Source organism: Mustela nigripes, chromosome 17 (genome assembly GCF_022355385.1).
Source record: "Mustela nigripes isolate SB6536 chromosome 17, MUSNIG.SB6536, whole genome shotgun sequence".
In the NCBI taxonomy this organism is placed as follows: Eukaryota; Metazoa; Chordata; class Mammalia; order Carnivora; family Mustelidae; genus Mustela; species Mustela nigripes.
In genome coordinates, this window is record NC_081573.1 from 33,802,415 (window position 1) to 33,826,234 (window position 23,820).

At 50.6% G+C, this 23,820-nt stretch overlaps 1 protein-coding gene across 6 annotated transcripts; it reads left to right on the plus strand.

Moving 5' to 3' along the window:
• Positions 1-49: 49 nt before the first annotated feature.
• On the plus strand, positions 50-18,152 carry USB1 (U6 snRNA biogenesis phosphodiesterase 1). 6 transcript variants are annotated; one of them, XM_059382286.1, is made up of 7 exons: positions 50-259; positions 1,145-1,311; positions 3,466-3,649; positions 9,792-9,845; positions 10,973-11,078; positions 12,334-12,417; positions 17,949-18,152. In XM_059382286.1, the coding sequence occupies exons 1-7, from the start codon at positions 150-152 to the stop codon at positions 17,952-17,954; spliced, it is 711 nt and encodes a 236-aa protein (XP_059238269.1). In that variant the 5' UTR covers positions 50-149; the 3' UTR covers positions 17,955-18,152. The 6 variants fall into 6 exon arrangements, with proteins under 6 accessions (XP_059238269.1, XP_059238265.1, XP_059238267.1 ...); XM_059382282.1 differs by lacking the exon at positions 17,949-18,152 and adding an exon at positions 13,651-14,758; XM_059382284.1 differs by lacking the exon at positions 17,949-18,152 and adding an exon at positions 13,678-14,758.
• The last annotated feature ends 5,668 nt before the right edge of the window (positions 18,153-23,820 follow it).

The following is a 23,820-nucleotide window of genomic DNA, read 5'->3' on the forward strand; positions in this document are numbered from 1 at the left end:
GTCCCGCCAGAGTCGTGTGGGGCCCCGCCCCTCCAGGCCCCGCCCCGAGGCGGTGCTTCCCCTGGCTCCGCCCCCGGGAGGGCACTTCCGGCGCAGCGGAATTCCGGGTGCGATCCCTCGCGGATACGGCCTGTTGTGGTGAAGGCCCCATGAGTGCGGCGCCCCTGGTGGGCTACAGCAGCAGCGGCTCGGAGGATGAGGATGAGGCCGAGGCCGCGGCCGGGGCCCTGGCGCGACCCGGAGCTGGAGGCTGCCGGCGGTAAGGAGCGAGAGGATCTTTCTGGGGAGGGCGCTGGTTCGCGCGACACCTCGACGGGACCCGAGGGTCCTGGGGGGAAAGGGGCGATGATGCGGGGCGGCTCGCCTGGGAAAGAAGAGGGGCACAGCGGGAAGGAGGGTCCGGAGGACAGCCCTGGACACAGCCCCAGAGTGCCCCCACCTGGCTAGGCCAAGGTGAGGAGGCAGGAAACGTGGGCTCGGGTCCAGCCTCCAGCGCTGGCCGCTGGGATCTCCTGGTGCCGCCGGGATGTCCGGGCGCGCACCCACAGCGTCATCCTAGGTCTGTTTCCACATTTGGAGAGTGTTTTCATTCATCCGGTAAATACTCATGGAGCACCCGCTCTGCGCCAGGCTCCGGCTGGGACGCTCCGCAGTGAACGAAACGGTCGAAGTCTGACTTCGTGGAGCTTCTGTTCTCAAGTGCCACGCCTGGTGCTTTTAAGAGTGCCTTTCAAGCAGGCATCTCTGTTGATCTCACAATAGCTCTATCAGGTCGGGATACACTTTACAGATGAGGAAACTGAGGCCTACACAATGCACATGACTTGCCCCAAGACCCCAAAGCTAGGAAGCGCTACTCCAGTTCAGGCTTGTCTACCCTAGGGAATGTGAACCACACTGTGCTGCCTGCCCAGTAGTCTCCCAGGCCCCCAGGTAAAGTCAGCCTCCCAGGGCTGTTGGGAGACCCCAGTGAGACAGTACTGGGGAAGGAGTTTTGTGGTTATCTAGAAGCTGCCTGCAGCACCTGGTGGGAAATGGAGGCACACAGTCACCCTGAATAAGGGGTTATGACTTTTGTTGTAGCTACAGAGGTAGAGAATGTCAGGAGGCTAAGTGTGCCCATTTCCTTTTTTCTCTCTTGCAGTTCCCAGAGCCCTCTCCCCAGCCAGAGGTTGCCAGTACCCGACAGTGTGCTGCACATGTTCCTAGACACTGAGGGAGAGCCTGAGGACGACCAGGAAAAACATGGAGGCCGGGTGCGCACCTTCCCCCATGAGCGGGGCAACTGGGCTACCCACGTCTATGTGCCATGTGAGTAACGTCTAAAGGGCGAGAGGCTGAGACTGACAGGTGCCTCTTTCTTTTTTTTTTTTAATTTAAAGATTTTATTTATTTATTTGACTGACAGAGATCACAAGTAGGTGGGGGGGGGGGGGGTGCCCCGGGAAGCAGGGTCCCTGGTGAGCAGAGAGCCTGATGCGATTCGGGGCTTGATCACAGGACCCTGGGATCGTGACCTGAGCTGAAGGCAGAGGCTTTAACCCACTGAGCCCCCCAGGCACCCCGACAGGTACCTCTTGATGGGAGGAAGCTGGCCCCAACCAGGAGGAACAAGCCAGAAACCTCTGACATGGATGGTAGGAAAGAGATGGACTTAGCAGAGAAAATTGGGGAGTTTTTCTGTAAATTTGTTTTCAGTTTCGAATTCATTGCCTAAATTTTTTTTTTTTTTTAATTAATTCTGGGTATAATGTTTTCCCACTCATGAGGAGGTGACCAAGGGAGGGTCTAGGGCAGAGTGTCGGCCATCCCGGAATGTGGCTGTAGCTGGCAGTTTATTTCTAAGAGGCCTCTGGGTATGCTGGGCAGGTCTCCCCTCCCGCCCCCACCAGCCTCCATGAGTGAATGGCAGGCACATAATGCCATCCTTTAGTAAGTTACTGGACTTCCCAGAGCCTCAGTGTCTTTATCTCTAAAATAGGTATTATAGAAATCTGTATCTCCTAGGACTTTTGTGAAGATTAAATCAGATCGTTTATGTCAGGCTCTTTTTTTTTTTTTTTTAAGATTTTATTTATTCATTTGACAGAGACACAGAGAGAGGGAGAACATAAGCGGGGGGAGCAGGAGAGGGAGAAGCAGGCTTCCCATTGAGGAGGGAGCCCTATTTGGGTCTCGATCCCCGGACCCTGGGATCATAACCTGAGCCGAAGGCAGCCGCTTAACAACTGAGCCACCCAGGCGCCCTATTTATGTCAGGCTCTTAACACAATACACAGAGTAGGTGGTGGCCCTTAGTATTTTGTGTTAATTAGGTCAACTCTTAGAACCTCCATTTCCCCATCCACAGAAGAATGAGTCTCTACACTGCCTGCTCACCAGGGCATTGGGATAAATTGACTAACATACGGGGCGCAAGCAGTTACCCATGCAGCTCCAGGCCCACATTTGGTTAAAAAAGAAGAAGAATATGTGAACATTCAGTGGTGGTCGTCGTGGTGTTCTTCGTCTTTGTGAAAAATTAGGAGCATTCTAAATATTTATCAGGAGATTCAACATCTAATAGGGACTGATAAAGGAAGTGTTGTTTGTGATTATGGATTACTGTGGACCAGTGACCATGAGCTTGCCCACTACACTGAAAGGAAGACTGTCCACCCTGTAGTGTTACATGAAGAAAGCCAGTGGAAGAACAGTTTGAATGGTACACTCTCATCTTTTCAACAAATAAAATGTGTACACTGGGATAAGCACTGAGCAGAGGCTGGGAAGAAAGGCATCCAACTCCAGCAGTCTTGATCTCTAGGGTAGTAGTCTTGAAAGTGGGGTGTATGCCCCCTGGGGAGAGGTCAGGATGACCCATCTGGAAGAAAAGTGTTAGAACTTCCTTATATATCTCTTTTTATCTCCTCTTTTTAAAGTTTCTGTTTTTGGGGCACCTGGCTCACTCAGTCAGAAGAGCATACGACTTGATCTCGGGGCCATGAGTTCAAGCCCCACGTTGGGTATGGAGATAACCAAAAAATAAATAAACTTTAAATAAATAAATAAAAATTTCCATTCTCAAGAGTGTACATTTTACAGTGGACATAATTTTGTAACATGCACATTTGTAACATAAATAAATACACATTTATTGCAGGGATGCTTGTGAGTTTGTTTCCTAATGGCCCAGGTGATCAAAACAATTTGGAGACCACTGCTTTAGGTGATAGGATTTCAGGAGGCCCTGCTTTCTCCTTTGCATATTTCCTTCTCGTACTTGAACTCTTTACAGTGAGTATATGTGTGTTACTTCTATAGCCACAAAAATCATATTAAACTACATAGAACTAGGCTGCTCTCAAATTAAGTGTCCCCAGAAGTCCAGAGTAACAAAGGCCTTTCTCTGCCTTCTGGGATTCTTCCTTCAGCCACACGGCCCTGGCTAAGAGAATGGCCCGCCCTATCCACTCTTGCCTCCAGATGAAACGAGGGAGGACTTCCTGGATCTGCTGGACATGTTGCTGGCCCACGCCCAGACATGTGTCCCCCGGCTGGTCCGGATGGAGGCATTCCACGTCAGCTTGTCCCAGAGCGTGGTGCTGCGGCATCATTGGATCATCCCCTTTGTGCAGGCTCTGAAGGACCGCCTGGCCTCCTTCCAGCGGTGAGTGCCTGGTGCTTCCTCCTCTGCTTCTCCTCCCCTCAGCTCCTCTTCCTGTCCTAAGCTACTGTGTGGGTGTAGGTGTGGGGCGTACTACCCTAGCCAGCAGACCAGACCTGAAGGTTGAACACAACATCTGGAGCAGCCTACCATATACCCCACCTTGGGTGACTTTGGACAGGCCACAGAAGCTCTGGAAGCCTTGAATCCTTACCTGTGGGCAGGTCATGGGAGCGGTGATGGCCGCCTCCAAGGGGACCTATGAGAGTAAAATGAGGTCATGCGGGCCTTGGCGTAGTGCTCGGGGAAGGATGGGACCTGGACCCCGCCTCTGGCTTGGTTGGCTAGCCTCAAACTTTTCTTTCCTCAACTACGCATATTTCTTCTTCCTACCGGAGTGCCTTTCCCCCTGTACTTAGCCATATCAAAGCCCTGCTCCTTCCCAGAGGCTCTCCAATTTGGCATCTCCCCCAGAGTTCCCCAGTCCCTGGGATCATCTCATACTGGGGCTGCTTATTCCCTCGTGCTCATTTCATGCCTATCTGGTCCTTGTCCCCTGGGGAGCCAAGCTCCCACAGGCCCAGGAACACCCCTTTTTTCTGAATTCCCCACGTTTCTGCTCCAGGTGCTTTGCTGACTATAGGCATCAAATGGATATTTGTTGAATGAGCAGGAGGAGAGAGGGATCCTCTGAGTGTTGGTTCCAGAAGGAGCCCAAGAAGCCATCCAGTTGGTGGTTTTCTTTGCAGAGCCCCTGCTTCAGAAAAGGTGTTACTCAAAAGCTTGGATGTGTAATTGTGTAGGAGAAAAACTGAAGTCTTCTAGCGTAAGCCCCACACTCCCAGTGTGGAGGCCTCAGACCCAGGAATTCCGTAGACAAACTTCACACAGGTAGGGAACTGCCCGTTTGCTTCAGCCCTTTCTGAGGGCCAGCGGAGGAAGGGATTCGTTCCAGTTCAGTCAGCCAGAGAACTGGGACTAAACTTCTCTCTCCACCTCATTCAGTACCCCCTTCTCCCACCCCCGTTTTTTTATCATCACTACCAAACTGATGGAGCAATATGTCTGTCAGGACGTACTGGTCACAGATACCAGAAATCCAGCCCAAAGTGGCTTAAACTGAGGGGGAGTTCATAGGCTGGTATAACTAAAAAGTTCAGAAGTCACGCTGGCTTCATGTGTGAGTGCACTGGGGTGACCAGAAGACGGCACCTGACTGTCACCATCTCTTAGCTCTGCCCCTCTCTGTGTGGGCTTCCTCCTCACAAAGGCAAAGCGGCCTCTGGCAGCTTGGGGCTGCCAGTCTACCAGTCTGGAAAGCCAGCCCTCTTTCTTAAGAGCTTCAGCAAAAGTCGGGAACAGGGGCGCCTGGGTGGCTCAGTGGGTTAAGCCTCTGCCTTCGGCTCAGGTCATGATCCCAGGGTCCTGGGATTGAGCCCCACATCGGGCTCTCTGCTCAGCAGGGAGCCTGCTTCCTCCTCTCTCTCTGCCTACCTCTCTGCCAACCTATGATCTCTGTCAAATAAATAAATAAAATCTTTTTAAAAAAAAACAAAAAAGTCGGGAACAACTTTGATGGGTCTGACTTGGCTAACAGGCTCTCCATACGTGAGTTCAGCTAGCAGAACGCTGTCCCCTTCTACGTGAGGCTGTTTCAGTTACCTGCTTTCCGCTCTGTTCTCTGGGTAGAGGTGGAATGTCAGCTGGGTCTGGGGCCACATGACTTTGGCAAAAAGGACTTTATCACCACACTGCATGCATCTGGGCTGCGAGGACCATGTGAGAACAAAACCTGTGGCAGGAAGCCATGATGCTGGGCTCCTTTGCACACAGTGGTCCTTCACCTGGACAAGTCCCTTACTGGGGCCTCTGGAAACTTTGCCCGCAGGCCATTGCTAAAATTACTGGTCCCTGGGGAGCCCAGATGTCGCTTATCCTCTTGCTGCCTGTGGGACCAGAGAACAGCACCTAGGTCACCCAGCTGGCTCTCCACCCCTGTGTCCTGGAGAAAGCCAAGCTAGGTGGCCTCTTCAAGTTTGTCTGATTGAGCCTCTGGCCAAGAGTGGGCAATGCACCTTTGATTCTGTTAATGCAACTGAGGGAATGCTGTGTTCTGAGTGGCCAGGCCTGGGGCAGGTGTGTACCCCCGGGGTAGTGGGGTAGAGACTCCTCCACCAGCAAAAAATGGGAGAACTGCCTTCCGATGCAAGTTTCCTGGGACAAGAGGGGTTAGTTGGCGTCTTAGCCAGGGTTCTGTGAAATCTGGAAAAGTGGCTACTTGCCACTCATTAGGCCCAATCAACAGTGTCATCATCAATGTCATGGACTTGGTTAAGCTTATTCTAACCCACTGTCATTCTTTGAGATCGTCTGGCTTCTGCACGGGCCAGAGAGGAGAGTGGAGTGGAGATGTGGGAATCCCCTCCCCCGTGTCTTTCAAGTCCTTGGTGGTGACACTGATCTCTGCGAAACCTCCAGGGATGGAGTATTGCTTCTGATTCACTACTTTCCTAGGTCGAGGCAGTTCTGGTAGCTTCAGGTGGCTCCCCTACCATAATCACCTTCGCTCCACAGGTCAGGGAACAGATGTGGGGATTCTGCCAGCCGCTGAGTGTATATTCCAATTATGCTTTCAGAACTGGAGAAATAACCACAGGCTGGGTTTGGGGGCCCACCGAGACAGGCCTGAGCTGAAATTCCATAGGTCACTTGGCCTCCATGAGCCCCCACTCTGACTAGAGAGCCACAGTGATGTTTTGGTCTCCTGGAATTAGTTCACGGCCTTATCTGGTAGTTCCCAGAAGGCCTGATTATTTCCTTTTCTCTAATGCACAATTACCCTGGCAAAAGGCCATAGGTCCCTTTTGAGAAGGCTAGGGAAAAAAATGAACTATAAAATTTTAGTAGTATACCAGGGTCCTTCCTCAAAGGGACCAGCCCTTCCCTTCATTCAAGGGGTCTTGGGTCCATAAACTGGCTCAAGTTTGGAAATTGAGGATCCATGACTTTCCTTTTATGATCGGATTAGACTTTGTTCACTCGGCCTGCACTGTTTCTGCTTATACAGATGAAGTAAGACTTTCGCAGGCTTCCTGTCTAGCTCACTTCTCGGAGCGCCCTGACAATTAGCCAGTACCCTAGGCCTGCCCGAGGCTCTGCTGCCTTCCATGGTAACTACACCCACCTCTCAGCTTGGGTGTCTCCAGCTCCCTCACTGGAGCCACCCCTTGTCCACGTTTCAGGCAACTAACCCAGCAAACTGTGAGATCCTTTCCCATCCCCCGAGCTGTGGCATTCAGGCCAGATCTCTGCTTCATGAGCCCGCATCAGGAAATCGGCCTAAGCCAACTCTGTGAGGCTTGTACCATTATCCCACACCTTTAATAACCACACACGTTCCCTGAATTTCTGCTCATGTAGATCAGAATACTCGGGTAGTACTTTGGAAGTATGGTACATCTCACAAGTCCCACTTTGTACCTCACCTTTAGGGGACTGCCAGGACTTTAGTTATAGGTCTAGAAGCAAAGTAGGGGGTGGAAGGGGCGCCTGGGTGGCTCGATTAAGGGTCTGCCTTAAGTCCGGGTCATGATCCCAGGGTCCTGGGATTGAGCCCCAAGTCGCACTTACTGCTCAGCTGGGAGTCTACTTCTCCCTCTCCCTCTCTCTCCTTCCCTCTTCCCTGACTCTCCCCTCTGCTCCGGTGTTCTTTCTCTCTCTCTCTCTGTGTCAAATAAATAAATAAAATCTTAAAAAAAGAAAAAATTAAAATAAAATAAAACAGCTTTAAAAAAGAAAAATAGAAACAAAGGGGTAGTGGGAGTGGGTCCGGAGGAGCCTCACCGTCCTCCTGCAGGGTAACCCTCAGTGCCGGCTGAGTCCCCACAGATGGAGGTGGCAAAGCCCAAACCACTGTTGTCGGGGGCCACTTCCACTGGGAAGGAAAGCTCGTAAGAATTTAGGGGCTCAGTGCTTCCCACACATGCCCCTTCCAAGAATCCCCCTTCTTTCCCAGGCAGTGCCCTCACTTAAACAGTAGCAGTAAGCACAGCTGGGAGTTCCACTGGTGTAATTCAGCCAATCACAGCACTCTGTTCCACCTTTGATTTTTTTTTTTTTCTGCAGTTACAGCCCTGAGGCTATGGGACAGGAGGGTCTCCCTAGCAGGGCATACCTAGAGGTTCCTAGGTCCTTGATGCTGCCTGAGTGCAGAAATCCCCAAGCTCACCTTTTTCTTTTAGCACTTTGGCCACATTAGGAACAAACAACCAATGTCATGTCATTATATTCCGTAGTTTCCCCCCAAACTGTTAGAAAGTATCATACAGTCACTTAGCTCCTTCTAATAGATGGTTGCCTGGGATGATGCGGTGCAGATATTGTACACGTCTCTATAATCGGTTCCCATGTGGACTACCAGTGCTCGATTTACTACTAGAAATAGTCAGTAGTGTCTTTGAATCAAATCAGATTAGAGACCCAATTCCAGAAGCTTCAGAACCAATTCAGAAAACTCAACCTTAAAATCCTGGTTTAGAACCACTCTTGGTACTGAAATCTATGTTGGGGCTCTCTAGAGAAACAGAACCAATAGGATAGAGATAGAGACAGAGATAGAGATACAGAGAGATTTATTATAGGAATTGGCTTACGCAGTTAGGAAAGTCGAGAAACCCTATAGTTTGCCATCTGCAAGCTGGGGAACCAGGAAAGCCAGTGGTATCATTCAGCCTTGAGTCCAAATGCCTGAGAATCAGGCGTGGGGGTGGGGGAAGCGCTGGGGGTAGGAGATGACTGATGGTGTAAGTCCTGATAGAGCCTAAAAGCCTAACAAGCGGGAAAGTCAATGTCCAGTGTCCAAGGGCAGGAGATGAATGTCGCCACTCAGAGAGCGTCGGAGCGCCAGTTTGCCCTTCCTCTGCCTTTTTGTTCTGTCCAGGCCCTCAATGGATTGAGCGATGCCCTCCCACACTGGGGAGGGCCATTTGCTTTATTCCTTTCACAAATTCACATGGTAATCTTTTCCAGAAACATCCTCACAGACACACCCAGATTTCATGTTTTACCAGCCCTTTGGGCATCCTTCCAGGCAGTCAAGTTGACACATAACATTAACCCTCACAGTTGGGCACAAACCTCCAGCATGCACTTCAGGATGTTTGTCAAGTCCCTTGCTGAGCTCTGGGTAAACCTGATGCTTAACCAAGCTCCTGCTGTTTCTGTCGCCCCTTCCATTTTCCCCAGAAGAGATGCATTAGGAAGCTGAAGGCTGATGGGGAAGCCAAAAGTTCACTGAATCTGAGCCCCGGACAGGTTGTGAGATTCTGCCTGGCATGCGGGTGGTTGTGTTCCATCACATGGAACCTTGGCCTGGAGGCCATCAGTGATCATTTCCTATAGTGGGATTTGCCAGGTTGGTCCACAGGGGGCCCCCCTAAGATCTAGTGTCTCAGAGAATACAGCAGGAACCAGCCAGAATGAAAGGACTTACTGACTGAACCCAATGGGCGCTGTGTAACAGAGCTGAGGGGTGGGTGGGTATGTGGGCGGGCAGGTGTTTCTGCCCCATTTGCACACCAGCTGAGACCCACTTCCCCTCATTAAAGCATCATAGGTGACAGCAAGAGCTTTGGAATCAGACAGACTGAGGTTAAGATTATGGCTTACCAAATTCAACTTTACCTGACCGCAGTTTCCGTGTCTGTGGAATGGGCAGAGTTACAGCGCCCGCGTCACGGAGTCGCATGAGGATTCCCTCAGCTCATGCCCACAGAGCCCTCAGTTCAGCCCCTGGCACATGGGAAATGTTCATCTCTTATCACCTCTTTGATGAATAAGACTTTCTCAGTTCCCAGCAGTAAAATTGAAATAGTCTCATTGTTCATTGGGATGAACTGCTATTAAGAAAACTTTCACCAGCATCTGAATGAAGTTATGTGTCACTTCAGCTGGGTGATGACATAAGGCCTTGTCCAGCTCTAATATTTTAGGGTTCAGTTATACCACCTGTATAATAGGATAACAAAATGAAGGGTGCAGTGAGTTAATGGTATTTTCAAAGTCCTCTTTTTTAATATAAACTTTTCAGATTTTTTTTTTATTATTATTATTCCTGAAACATGGTCTTTCGTCTTCTAAATTCCAGATTCTTCTTTACTGCCAACCGGGTAAAGATTTATACCAATCAAGAGAAAACCAGGTGGGTCTCCCCGTCTGCCCCCAGTTCCTTCTACAAATTCTTCGAAGTAAAGATTCAAAGGGTGCTTTGCTTCTGGCCTTTTCTGTCCCAGTTTTTTCTTTGTGTTTTTTTCTTTTAAAGATTTTATTTATTTATTTGAAAGAGAGAGAGAAATAAAGCAAGAGAGGGAACAGAAGCTGAAGGAGTGGCAGAGGGAGAAGCAGGCTTCCTGTCAAACAGGGAGCCCAATGTGAGCCTCGATCCCAGGACCCTGGGATCATGACCTAAGCTGAAGGCAGATGCTTAACGACTGAGCCACCCAGGCACCCTCTTTGTTTGTGTTTTAACCAACTCTATGACTACAAAAGCAGCTGTTCCCAAATCTGAACCTTTCATTAAGAAAAATAACCAGAGGAACGTGGAGGGGAGGGGGGCAGAGGGAGAGAAAAACATCTTGGTAAAGTGAACAAAAGCCTGCCACTGGAAAAAAACATGGGCTTCTGCCCAGCTCCGTCCCCAGTTGAATGTTTAGCTCATACCATCATCTCCATAACCTCTCATTTCCGTGCTGTCACACGCCTGCCCTTGATACGTCCATCACTGGGCAGTCGTGAGGCACCAATGAGCCCAGCATGTTTCAGAAGTGGTGGAGTGGGTTGAAACTAGGAGGTGAGGGATTAGAGAGAGTGACAGTAGGCAAGTCATCTAATAAGTTTCACTGAGACCAGGAGGGTGTCTGGCTAAAGATGTGGGCTCATGGCAGGGTTTTTAAAGATGAGGGAGCATGTCTGAGAGCTGAGGGGAGGGGAGCCCCCAGGAGCCTCATCCCTGAGAAACAGTCCAGACTCAGGAGTGATGTGAGGGGTTGTAGACACGTGGCAGGGGCAGATGAAGGAGTTCCTCGAGGGTCATGAGCCCCCAGGAATGAGGAGAGATCTGTGGTTACAACTGGGGAAGGAAGGTTTAGGGACAGAGGAAAGAGCCAGCTCAGAGCGCGGGCGAGCGAGGCACCCAAAAGGGGAGAAGGGAGAACCCCCAGCTCTGACCTGACTACTTCCTGTCGCCTCCCCTGCCCTCAGTGGGGATGGTTTGTGTTCTCAGGGGTTGCATCTCATGCCCACGTTATCTCCACTTCTGCCCTCCCCTAGGACCTTTGTCGGACTTGAGGTCACCTCCGGGCACCCCCAGTTCTTGGACCTGGTCTCGGAGGTAGATAGAGTCATGGAGGAATTTGACCTCACCACTTTCTACCAGGTAATAAACAGGCTCTTCCTCTCCACTGGCCCGCCTAAAAGTGGAAACAAACCATCCTCAAAGGAGCCCTTGTTAGAAGCAAACTGAAGAGCCCTCCAGAACTTGCCCCCCTGAAGCGTCCCAAATGCCAGACTTCAGAGGACACAGGCGAGTAGAGGAGCCAGGGGCGCACTCAGGTGCAGCCCGTCAGAAGTCCGACGCTTCATAGAAATCTTTTGTTTCATCTTCAGTGTGCACAAGATTTACCCATTCTGCTCCATATGGATCCATGTTCATGTTTCTTTTTTCAGAAATAGTAGTTTTCCCAGATTTTTTTTTTTTAGTGAAATTGACACACCAGGAAGAGTGGTGGCTTCTCCCGTATTTCAGCACCTCACCCGGGCGCCCCATGCCCTCCAGGGGTATTTGACTCCAAACTGAGTATCAGGTCCTTAAAGGGCCCTTGGTTTTGCTTGATGTATTCTTTTAAAACCTTGCTGAGGCATAGGAGTATGAATTTCAGTGGAGATTATTACTCATAATTTTAGACATTTTGGTTTTTGTTCACTTCATCTTAGAAAGTATGTCATCTATTGAAATGTTCTAGATCAGAAAATAGAGTTGGAGCCTGCATTCTCGTCCACGTCCCAGATTTAATGACCGTTAAGGGAAAGCCTCTGGAAGCAGGACTGTCTTAGTCAGCTGAGCCCATCATAACAACATACCCTACATGGAGTGCTTTAAACAGCAGAAATTTCTTTTCTCACAGTTCTGGGGCCTAGAAGTCCAAAATCAAGGTGCCATCATGGTCCACTTCTGGTGCGAACTCCCTTTCTGACTTGCGGATAGCAGTCTTCTCGCTGTGTGCTCACATGGTAGAAAAAGAGGAAGCCAGCGTCCTGCCCTCTCTCATACAGGCACAAATCCCATCACAACGGCCCCCCTTTGAAAAGCTCCTCTGAACCTAATTGTCTCCCAGTGGCCCCATCTCCAAATACCATTATATTGGAAGTTGAGGCTTCAACATAGGCATCTGGTGGGTAGGGAGGGGAGAGGTCATGGACACAATTCAGTCCACAGCTGGGGCCAACCCAGAGCTCTTTCAGTTGCGGAGGGTGCTTGGGAACAACACTGGTCAGCACTAAGGGTCTAGACCCTCATGGAGCAGGCCAGGGCTCCGGCAAGGATACCGTGACAACAGTCACAGACCTCCTGTCACGTCTGCACCTGCCAAGGCATCCAGACGACCTCCTGCCTCCCTGCTGTTCCTCCACAGGACCCTTCATTCCACGTCAGTCTGGCCTGGTGTGTGGGGGACGCGCGTCTCCCCCTGGAAGGACGGTGCCTGCGGGAACTACAGGTGTGTTCGCAGTGCGGGAGCACAGAGGGTGCCCAGTGCCACGAGTGACAGGCCATGTGTTGGGGAGTGGGAGGGTTGGCGACAGGCCCTGAGGATTATGTGTGCAAACCAGAATCTGGGAAAGGAGACCCCTATTACCTCACCTTGCTACGCAGACGGCAGTCCCTTGGATGCAGCTCCCTGGAGCCTATTAGCCATCCAGACTCTGGCCCCAATGCAGACCTAAACGCAGACCTAAGACATCGGAATTGCATTTTAACAAGATCTCTAGGGACTTGCATGCACATTAAAATTTGAGAAGCACTGCCCTCCACCACTGATCTGAGAGAATGTTGTAGGCCTCTCCTGAAGTCCTAGCCCCTTGCCCAGAGGTCTAAGGCTCAGGTGCCCAGCAGGGACCAGCAGGTGTTGGAAATGAGTGAACGGTGCCAGGCGTGAGGCGCGCCCACCCTGGTAACCCTCCTGTTCTGCTAAGTAGGTGAGACAGTTCTTCCCATCAGGGCCCTCGAAGGAGCTGGGACTCCTCCACCGTAGGGAGAGGAGAGTGGGGGATCCTGCCATGCAGGAATGTGGACCGTGTCGCTAGCTCTTCTGTTTTTCAGGGGAGACCAGAAATCCAGACTTTTTTTTTTTTTTTTTTTAAAGATTTTATTTATTTACTTGACAGAGAAATCACAAGTAGATGGAGAGGCAGGCAGAGAGAGAGAGGGAAGCAGGCTCCCTGCTGAGCAGAGAGCCGGATGCGGGCCTCGATCCCAGGACCCTGAGATCATGACCTGAGCCAAAGGCAGCGGCTTAACCCACTGAGCCACCCAGGCGCCCAGAAATCCAGACTTTTATATGCAATCTCTCATTTTCAAATGTTGGCACTAATGTGAAATTTTTTTTTTTTTTTTAACATACTGCAAGCCAGACAAAGTGTGTGCTGGAGGATAGAGCCACTTCTGCTCTTAGCCTAGTCAGGCCATGGGGTAAAGAGCTCTGGTTTCAGGCTCCAACAGACCCCATCCCCCTTCCAGCTTTATCAGGTTCTGAGCTTCCACTTCCTCCTCTGCAAAATTGGGATGATAGGACCCACCTCCCCAGACTGCAGAGCTGATGAGACAAGACTTCTAAGCGTGGAGCCTGTGCGTCCATCCCTCAGCCTCCCTCTGCAGTGCCTAACCCCTGAAGGATTTTAGTAGGCTGATCTTGTTCACAGTGCCCTGTGGGTCCCTGATTCCCCTAATGCAGCTGTCCTTTCTCATCTTCTGGTGGAAGAACATTGTGGATGAGTTTGAAGACCCCGAGATGGTGCTGCGTGCGCATGCCGAGCAGGTCCGCTGCAAGTCTGGGAACAAGTTCTTCTCCATGCCTTTGAAGTGAGCACCAGAGACCCTCATCCCAGGCCCCTCTGCAGGCCAGGCAGAGATGGAGAATCCTGCTCCAAGACTTGGGGAGGCTCCCAGCCTCCCAGAGGGAGACCTGGACTGGAGCGCAGGCACTGCTGCTGGTGGTTCCTGGGGGCTTGTTTACTCCCAGCTGGTTTGGGTGCAGGTTCAGCCCTGCTATGTGTGGTCATTATCAGGAATCACCAGTAGAGGGCAGCCTGGGCTTCCTAGTTCTAGATCTGTGGCCTGTAGACTTGCTGGGCACAAAAGAAAGTCAGGGTCATGGTGAGCCCATCCAGACTCAGCCAGCAACCCCACTGTAGCGCCTCCTACAAACAGCCCCTACCCCACACCCTCCCCCCCACACCCTCCCCCCATGGGCTGTTTGCATCTGGAGGCCACTGGCCTCCATCAGGGTTCCCCTGGCTCTTCTCTACTCGCGCTGGACACACCGTGTCTTCATGGGTCCATCACCCTCCTTCCCTGAAGTCCGTCGTTTTTGTTTATTTTTGGTCTCCCCCTCTGGAGCCAGCGGAGACCATCTCAGGGCCAAGGTGCAGAGCGCTGATTTGTGCTTCTGCTTTCTCCCCCCACCTCCTACCTCCCACTCGCCCCCAGCCAGGTGCCTGGGGAACCAGGAGCAGATGTTTCATTTTGGCCTGGCTATGGCGGCTCTAAGCCAGCCCTCCAACGCTCTGTGGCCTCTGGCTTCTCCTCAGCTTTCCCAAAGAGGCGGAGGGGCAAGGCCTTCCCCCAGTTCTCTCCACTGCCTCCAGCCGCCTGCCATGGGCACTCTGAGGGGGGCTCCAAGGAAAGGCCAGGGGTTGTCCAGGCCTTTTATTTTCCATCAGGCTTTCACCAGAGCAAAAGACCAGTCCTCTCCAATTGTCATCTGTATCTCTGGTGATGAGAGATATTTTTATGTTATTGTTTTCAATTATGTTCCAGTAAAAATTACAGTTTCGATTTTGGGTTTTGTTTGGGACTGCTTCTGTTGTTCAGCTAGGTGACAAGATGACTGTCCTCTGCCTGCACCTTCTCCAGCATGCCATTCAGTGTCAGGGGTACTCTTGGGAGTCCCTATTATGGCTCTGGAGTGGCCGTGAGAGGAGGCACTGATGATGTCTCAGTAAATTGATAGTGGGGTCACCCGGCCTGCCAGGCCTGCACCCCAGACAAGTGGCACAGACCACATGTGGCCCAGGGCAGGGCCTGTGCCGGGTGAGGGGGAACCCCAACTCCTCATCAGTGTAAGCACAGGCATTCAGACCTGACGCTGCTACAACACGTTCAGAGCCCTTTCTAGAATCATCTCCTCTGTCCTCCTGGTAACCCGCCCCAAAAAGTAAACTGGGGAGGAATGGGTATTCCACTTGTGCAGAAGAACAGCTGAAATCCCTTATCTCTGTTCTGCTCTGACCTCAGTCCTGCCCCGGGGCTCCCCATCAGGCCTGCTCTCCCCTCCTCACCCCAGGCCTGGGGAATGGGGACCTGCCACACCAGCTCTCACTGCCTCCAGCATCTCTGGGCTCTCTGAGGCAAGCTCCCAATCCCAGCCCAAAGATGCAGGAACTCACTTTCTGTGCCTGGTTCCCCAACTCCACTGCACTGATCTGCTGATTCAGCTCCAACCGGGCAGTCGGTTCTTATGGATTTTGAGGTCACGCTGGAAAGGGAGAGGAAGCCCAGCCTCCTTCCGGGCCTGCAAGGAACACAGCAAGTGTCCTGTGCAGCGGGCACTTACAGGGCCACCAGCTCTGTGTCGGGTGCTTACAGCCAGAGCACCTGGAGAAGAATCCCCAACCCCAGCTCTGCACTTCTAACACTGGGGAAGTACAAGCAACATCCTGATTTCCGATTTCCGGCAGGTTCTAACCTCAACGTCGAAGCCAGCCTCCACCTAGGCGGCTCTGTAGGCCCAGACCACCCAATTTTCCTCATCAGGACCACTGGCTTTCCCCAGAAGGGCAGCCCCACCATGAACAAACCCAGGAGGGCTGGCTGCACCAGTCCCAGGGGAGGATGTGGCCCGGATGGAATTACAGTGCAGCAACTTGAAGAAATGGGCCAAGATCTAGAAGGGGCTCTTCAGTGGGGATTGGCAGGTGGCGATGGAGGAAGGAAGCCAGAGAGTCCCTGAGGGGGGAGGGGGCCAGGCTGGCCGCAGGAGGCTGGGCGGCAGGGCTTGGCAGGAGCCCAAACACTGAGTGTGCCGCGGAGCCCAGCCGCCGGCTCCCCAGCGCTCGGCTGACAGTGCAGAAGCAGCTGGGGCTCTTCCATAAGAGGAGATGTGATCCGAAGGCAGACGATGAGACCAGCGCAGCCTGGGGTCCACCCCTTGGCAGGCTTGGCTCGGAAGAGGGAGATGCTCCTGATGGGGATTTTCTCACACCAAAGAGAGCGCAAAATCAACACATCTGGCCTGGGTGTCCTCAGATGTTCCCTGCAGGGCAGGGAAGTGATCTTGGAGGCCTCCTTGGCCCCTTTCCACCTGGCTCTCTCCCGCAGGCCTCTCCAGACCACCCCAGCTTTGTCTCCAAGGAAGAGAGAAATTACCTCGGCTTGTTTGTTTATGCCTTGTCTTGGTACCGGGAGCCTGAGAGGCCAAGTGGGGGGCGGGGGGTGGCAGCCAAGGATAGGGGTGGGGGTCCAGGGCCTGGTTCTGACCCACAGCGTGTGGCTTTTACGGGGACCTCGGCCACCACCTGAACCAGAACCCTCCTTCTACCAGTGAAGAGACAAACCCAAAGAGGGGAAACAACTTGCTCCAGATCGCCCTGTAAATGAGTGCTGAGGCAGACCCCCACCCCCACCCCAGGCCTGGCTTCTAATCCCCACCTGTTTGCTCAACCCCTCACTACCCCTCAGGGGCTCACAGAGAAGCTGGGCGCTTTGATCCCAAAAGTCTCCAAGAAAACAAGAGGGGCGGGGTGGCCGGAGGCTCTAGATGAAATGGTATTAGCGAAATGTGGGGAAGGTTTAACGCTGGGTAACAGAAGGCTAGTCCCCTCAGGCCTTGGGTCCTGGCCAGACCCTGCAGAGCCACAGACCCCCATGACAGACAGGTGTTCAAACCCACCTTGGAGCCTGCAGGGGCCAGAACCCAAACACTGGGGACTTCAAGGTCGGGTCACAAGGGATGCCTTCTCTTTAAGTAGGATTTACCCCAGGAGAGGAACCTCCAACGGAGAGAAAATAATTACCAAGCTGACCACAGGCCTGTAAGAGCATTACTCATTGTTCCTGGGTCCCTCTCTTAACTGAAAACCTCCTAAACTCAAACTTATTTATTTATTTATTTATTTATTTATTTATTTATTTATTTTTGCAAGATTTTTTTTTTTTTTTAAGTAATCTCTATAGTGTGGAGTTTGAACTATCAACCCTGAGTCCCAAGCTCTACCGACTAAGCCAGCCAGGCGCCCCTCAAATCCTTCTTTGTAAATTGACCAATTGGCAATAAATATCGTGAAAGATTGCAATGCGTTCCATTAAACCAAGACAAGCCTGCTGTCCATTTCTGACACCTACCATACATTTCAGAGTAAAAAATTTAGAAGGCCACCCCACTGATGACGGTGAGCACAGTGCAGGTATAGAATTGTTCGATCGTCGTGTGGTACACCAGAAGGTTAATAGAACACCTTGTTGTCAACTATTCTTTCATTTTTAAAAACATTTAGAAATCCATTTCTCAAATGAGGGGTCCCACAGAAAAGGTAGTGGAAATGGATAAAATTGTCCCAACCTTTTCCCTGAAGAAATAAGGCCCCTCTGTGTACTTGCTGCTATAGAATTCAGTTTGGCAAGAAACCAGCTAAATCAGTTTAGGGAGAAATCCCCATCCCTGATAATCCAATCATGCCCCCCATCCCCACTATCCCCAGGTGATACCGCCTGCCTCAGCCAGAGCCCACCCCAGACTCACTGGCTCCTTGTAGTGATCTCCCATCCACCAATGCCTCCCACCCCCCACCCCCAACCCAGCCCCTTGCCTATAAACTCCCCTTGTTCTGGTTGTGTTGGGAATTGAGCCCAGGTCTTCCCTGGAGTCTCTTTCCCTATTTTGAGAGTTTTTTCCCCGTAAAATCTATCCTCACTGCTTTAACTTCTCTCTGACTCTGTTTCTTCTCCTTAACGGTTTTTGATGCGGTGACCCAGATGTGAACCAGAACCAGCATCAGACTCAGAGACGTGACAACCAGGCTTCATGGTGCGCACCTATACCCTCTGTCTCCACTCTGTTTGCTGGCTTGGGTATCCTATAATGAATCTGACTCCGGAGCCCATTGCTTTGAATAAATGTCCCCTGAAACACGGAGAGGATTTGGATTCTTAGGATTCTGAATATTCTCTAGAAGCTGGGTCAGAGGGCGCCTGGGTGGCTCAGTGGGTTAAGCCGCTGCCTTCGGCTCAGGTCATGATCTCAGGGTCCTGGGATCGAGTCCCGCATCGGGCTCTCTGCTCAGCAGGGAGCCTGCTTCCTTCTCTCTCTCTCTCTGCCTGCCTCTCAGTGTACTTGTAATTTCTCTCTGTCAAATAAATAAATAAATAAATAAAATCTTTAAAAAAAAGAAGCTGGGTCAGAGTCCCAAGCAAGCAGCTGTTTGTAAGAAGCTGCGTTAGATCCTGAGTCAACAGAGGCCAGATGAGTCCTAGGTTATTTTTGATTCGAGGAGGCCCATCTCTGTAAGGAACAGAGGCTGGGTTAGAGTCCCAGGTACTTCTGTTCCTAAGAGTAAAGGTCAAGAACACGGGAGCTTTTCAACCGACTGAAATCTCTCCTCAAAACTCCTGCTGACTCTATCCTTCTAGAGCCAAATGCTGCCCACTTTCTTTCTCATTAGCAAAACTTCACCAGAAACTCTCTTTACAGTGGGCCCTTTGGGGGCCTCTTTGGATATGCCCAAATTAGTCCACCTGAGGGGAGCCTTAGGGCAAAAGAAACAAAATTCTCTGATGCACAATGCTCTGCTTTGTTCACTTGGTCTGAAGAAGCCAAAAAGTAACTAAATGATTCAAACCTCATTCAAACTATAGAAGTACTTAAACAATGTCTTCAGAGACTCTGTTCTGATTCAGTAAACCCTCCCGAACCCTTCGCGGCCTCGCAGTTTTCCTCATACCCATCCCTCTCCCCCAAAATGTCCTTCACCAACACACGCCCGGCGCCTCCACTTCCTGCACCCTGAAGGTGCACCAGACCCCCATCTCTTGCAGATGAAGCCCAGGGTGTGACCCCTACCCGTTCTTATGCCGTGGTTGACAGAAGAGACGCCATTCAAACCTTGGTCTTGGTCAGAATTAACATGCCACCGTTGAGGACTTTCCTGACTCCTGAAAGAAATAGAAAAGGTTTATTGGCTACTTTAGGTTTGTTCTGGAGCATGCTCTCCAGACTCCCTGATTTAGATCAACTTCTCCACCTATGGTTTGGCCTTGGGGTGCCTCCTTTTGGTTTGGAAAGGTCAAAGGAGCACCATACCTGAAGGTCATCAAGGGTATCGGACTACCTCTAACTCCCATTAGAAAATGAGGAAACAGGGGCGCCTGGGTGACTCAGTGGGTTAAGCCGCTGCCTTCGGCTCAGGTCATGCTCTCAGGGTCCTGGGATGGAGCCCTGCATCGGGCTCTCTGCTCAGCAGGGAGCCTGCTTCCTCCTCTCTCTCTGCCTGCCTCTCTGCCTCCTTGTGATCTCTCTCTGTCAAATAAATAAATAAAATCTTAAAAAAAGAAGAAGAAGAAAATGAGGGAAGAAAAAGAAAGACAGAAGCCATTCTTTAGGTCTCTCTCACCAAAATAGATTGATCATGTATTCAAAATTATAAACGAAGATGAAATGTGCCTAACGATCACCATCAATTAAAGACAATAGACAGAAACTCTCTGGGCTGGAACTGGCAAAGAGCCGCAGCTCTGGCCACATTTCCATTTGGAAATGGTCTCAGACCAGAGGTCCCTGACACATTCCAGAGAAATAATATTTCTGGCAAAATGCAGACATGTGTAAGCACCAGCCATTAGCCCAGCGTTGGGAAGATGGTATTTCAGAACCACTGGGAATACAGAATGCGGGCTGACGACACTGCAATTAAAACAGCTAGGAGGACCTGAGATTTTCATCTATGGTAAATTCCAAAATCACCGTCTTCCATCGATCGAGACACTTGCTGAAATTGTAAGAAAGAAGGATGTTGGGCCTGGGAATGCCAGGCCTCAAGAAGGCGGAAAAAACCCGAGTCCCGTCCTCACCAGAAAATTCTTGACTCTTCCCCTAAGAAGTAAATGTCCAGTGCCCTCAACGGTCACAAAACTCACAAGGGGAAATAACCCTACGCGTTCAAAGGCACCCCATCACGGTTCTCACTGACTCTGGGGCAATGTGTTCTACCCTTAGCTACAGCTTGTTTCCTGCCCTGCTTTCTCGAGTCACCGAACTTTACCCACGGGGAGTTTTCATAATTTAGCTCTTATCTGCCTGCCTCTGTCTCCACCCCTTAATATTTCCATGGAACCTCCTGAAGCTCGGTACCACTTCCTTGCCAGTTCTGCCAACCCGGAAGCCTGTTCAGAAGGCATCTTCTTATGAGTAAGATAGAAAAGTTCATTATGCCCTAGAAAGTCTCCTTCTTAGGTCCCTGACTCCTCCCCTCCATGTCTACCATCCCTAGGGCTCTGTCTGACTTCCTTGGGATCCTCTGCCCCCTTTACCTAACACTTTCCTCACCGAATATTCAAATCAACTATGGGACAGGACTCCCTCTTCTTTATGGATATAAATAGATACAGAACCCCTCAAGATAGACCTAGATCTCCATGTCCCTCCCCAGGATTCCTCAGGATCATTTAAAGCCAGAAGCTCTGGCTTTATTCAAGGCTTATTAGACAAAAAAATTTCTAATTCTCACTTCTAATCCATGCAATACTCCCATTTTGGCCATCAAAAATACCAAGTGGGCAAAAGCATCAGCCCCAGATCTGAGAAGCTGTCAATCAAATTGTTAAATCCAGATTGGCCTTGGCACCTAATCCTAATGCTATTCCCTCTGCCATTTCTTCCAACCCCCCAAGGACTTCCCAGCCCCCGATGTGTATTCCATCTTGTGTAGAATTCCCCTTCCTAAGGAGTCCCGGTACAGTACGTGTTCTCCTCCCCTGGGAGAGCCATCAGCAGGCTCCTACAATGCACTCCCCCCACACCCTATAAATGCCAGCTTGAGGGACTTAAAATTCCCAGGAGACTCTGCTTTAATCCAATATGTAGATGACCTCCTTCTGTGTTCTGACAGTCATGACAGGCTTCCTAAGGCTTTAGCAAGAAAGGGCCACCAAGGGCCCAGGGACAAAATTCAGCTAAGCCCCCGTGAGTCTGATATCTGGGTCATGATACTCTGGCTGTACGTACAACTGTCTTCACAGACCAAGGCTCCCATATTTGACATTTTCCTCTCCCTGAAAGAAGATAACCACCGATAGGCATTTGGGATCTTGGAGGATCTGCAGGATGTAGCTAAACCTACATTCTCTCCCACCGCCTCACCCCCTTAGTGCCGAAACTGAGGAGGCAGCCCCACACCCGGGAGTCTGGGGGCGCCTATCCAAAGATGTTTTTGAGAACCTTAAGGGCTAGAACCACCAAACTTGTCCCAGCGGCCTTTGATTTAGCATTAGGTCATCTGCTCAACATACATGTTCCTTCTGTGGCACAGACCCTACTGCTTAATGGAAGCACATAGTACTTTTCTGCCTCCTGACTTATCGCTCATGAAATCTTACTCTCTCCTTCTCACATCGCCTTACATCACTGTCCAAACCCTGCCACCTTACTTCCCTCAGCCACTAATGGGATGGCCCACGACTGTGTCCTTAACACTAGACCATGATCATGTCCTAGGCTAGATTCCTCAGAAGTCCCCTCCCCCACACACGCTGACCTCACTCTTCATTTCAATGGCTCCTACCTCCTTAAGGAGAATGGAGATTTCCAGGCTGGAAATGCCATCACTGATCAATGTAAACCTCTAGAATACTGAGCCCTGTCAAATGTCAAATCAGCCCCCATTGCTGAGTTAATTGCTTTTACTTGGGCTTGCATTAAGAGCAGAAGGAATAAAGGTTAACATATATACTGATAGCTGCTATGCCTTTGGGGTAGAACGTGACTTGGGTACGTAAAACAGAGAGGATTCTCGACAGCGGCCAGTCCCCCAGTTAAAAATAGACCCCAAATAGCAGAACTTCTGGAGGCACCTGTATTATCCCAGTAGATGACTATGGTAAAAAGCCAAGGGACACGGCACGAAAAATTCAGACGCGACCTAAAGAAACAGATGGACTGATAAGTACGCTGCATCAGCAGGCTGCGCCCTGCCCACCCCAAAACTCCAAGCAGGTTCCAAGCCTTGGGACTGTGCCCTTGCATCCTGCTTTCAAGGCCTAGACCCCCGGTGGGATTATTCACTTTCCTTGAGAGAGCACTATTTTAGGACGGCTCCTCAGGCAATCGTGAAAGAAATCCACACGGCCCAAATGGTAGCTTCAGACTTAGAAAGAACTGGATGGGGAAAGCTGTGTATTTAAGCCACTCCGATGGACTTTGGAAACACCAAGATGGCTGCTCCACAGTCCCCAAGTTCATCTCTTGAGTCACCTTGTGTGGTTTATTTGACACGGCTCACACGGAAAAGGACAAAATGCAGGGTACAGTACACGAACAGTCTTTCGGACTCTTCCGCTTTTACTTGCACCAAGCGGTTGCCCCTGGCCTCAACGGTCAGAAACACAAGCCTGGAAAAACCCTAAAGGTACAGCAAGAAAGGGAAGCAGCTTGCCCTCCACTGTTTTAACCCAGGTGATTAGCCCCGTGAGAAAACCCTGCACCCATTCCAGTCCATCCTCACAAGGGGCTTGTCTTTTCCTTTGTGATTTTACCACAGGCCCTCTTCTGAGAATGAACATTTATCATTACACTTCCCTAACCAGCACTAAATCCAACATAAAAGCCCCAGGCCACTACAGTGTTCCCTGGAGATCCCTCATGGGAATGGAAATGTCCCCACGGCACCTCCTAGCTCCTTTCTCAGACCCAGCCCAACCACACAGAAATCACCTCCAGACACAGCTTTCCCCCTCGCCTCAAGATTAGCATTCTCTGGTTATCCTCAGCCACCAGATGGTTATTTCTATGACCCCTGGCTAATTCCTGATGGTTCTAACGTTGGGGAACCCATGCTTCTTGGCTGTTCCTTGTCAACTGGACCCTGCTACCTATCAAACTTACCAAATCTCTCTCTCTCTTTTTAAAAGAATTCCCCCCCCCCTTTTTTAAGGTTTTATTTATTTATTTGACAGACAGAGATCACAAGTAGGCAGAGAGGCAGGCAGAGAGAGAGGGGGAAGCAAGGTTCCTGCTGAGCAGAGAGCCCGATGCGGGGCTCGATCCCAGGACCCTGAGATCATGACCTGAGCCGAAGGCAGAGGCTTAACCCACTGAGTCACCCAGGCCCCCCCAAATCTCTTTATCTTACTCTATTTCCTGTAATCTTCTTGCATTCATAAATTCTCTCTAAAACAAGCATGCCCTCCCTCAGGGTCACCTTGCCCTCACTATAATAACAAGAGGTATCAAATAAAAACCACAATGAGATACCACCTCACACCAGTCAGAATGGCTAAAATTAACAAGTCAGGAAATGACAGATGCTAGCGAGGATGCAGAGAAAGGGGAACCCTCCTACACTGTTCGTGGGAATGCAAGCTGGTGCAACCACTCTGGAAAACAGCATGGAGGTTCTTCAAAAAGTTGAAAATAGAGCTACCCTATGACCTAGCAATTGTACTACTGGGTATTTACCCTAAAGATACAAATGTAGTGATCCGAAGGGGCATGTGCACCCGAATGTTTATAGCAGCAATGTCCACAACAGCCAAACTATGGAAAGAACCTAGATGTCCATCAACAGATAAACGGAAAAAGAAGATGTGGTATATGGGGAATATATATATTCTCCATTGTGTGTGTGTGTATACACAC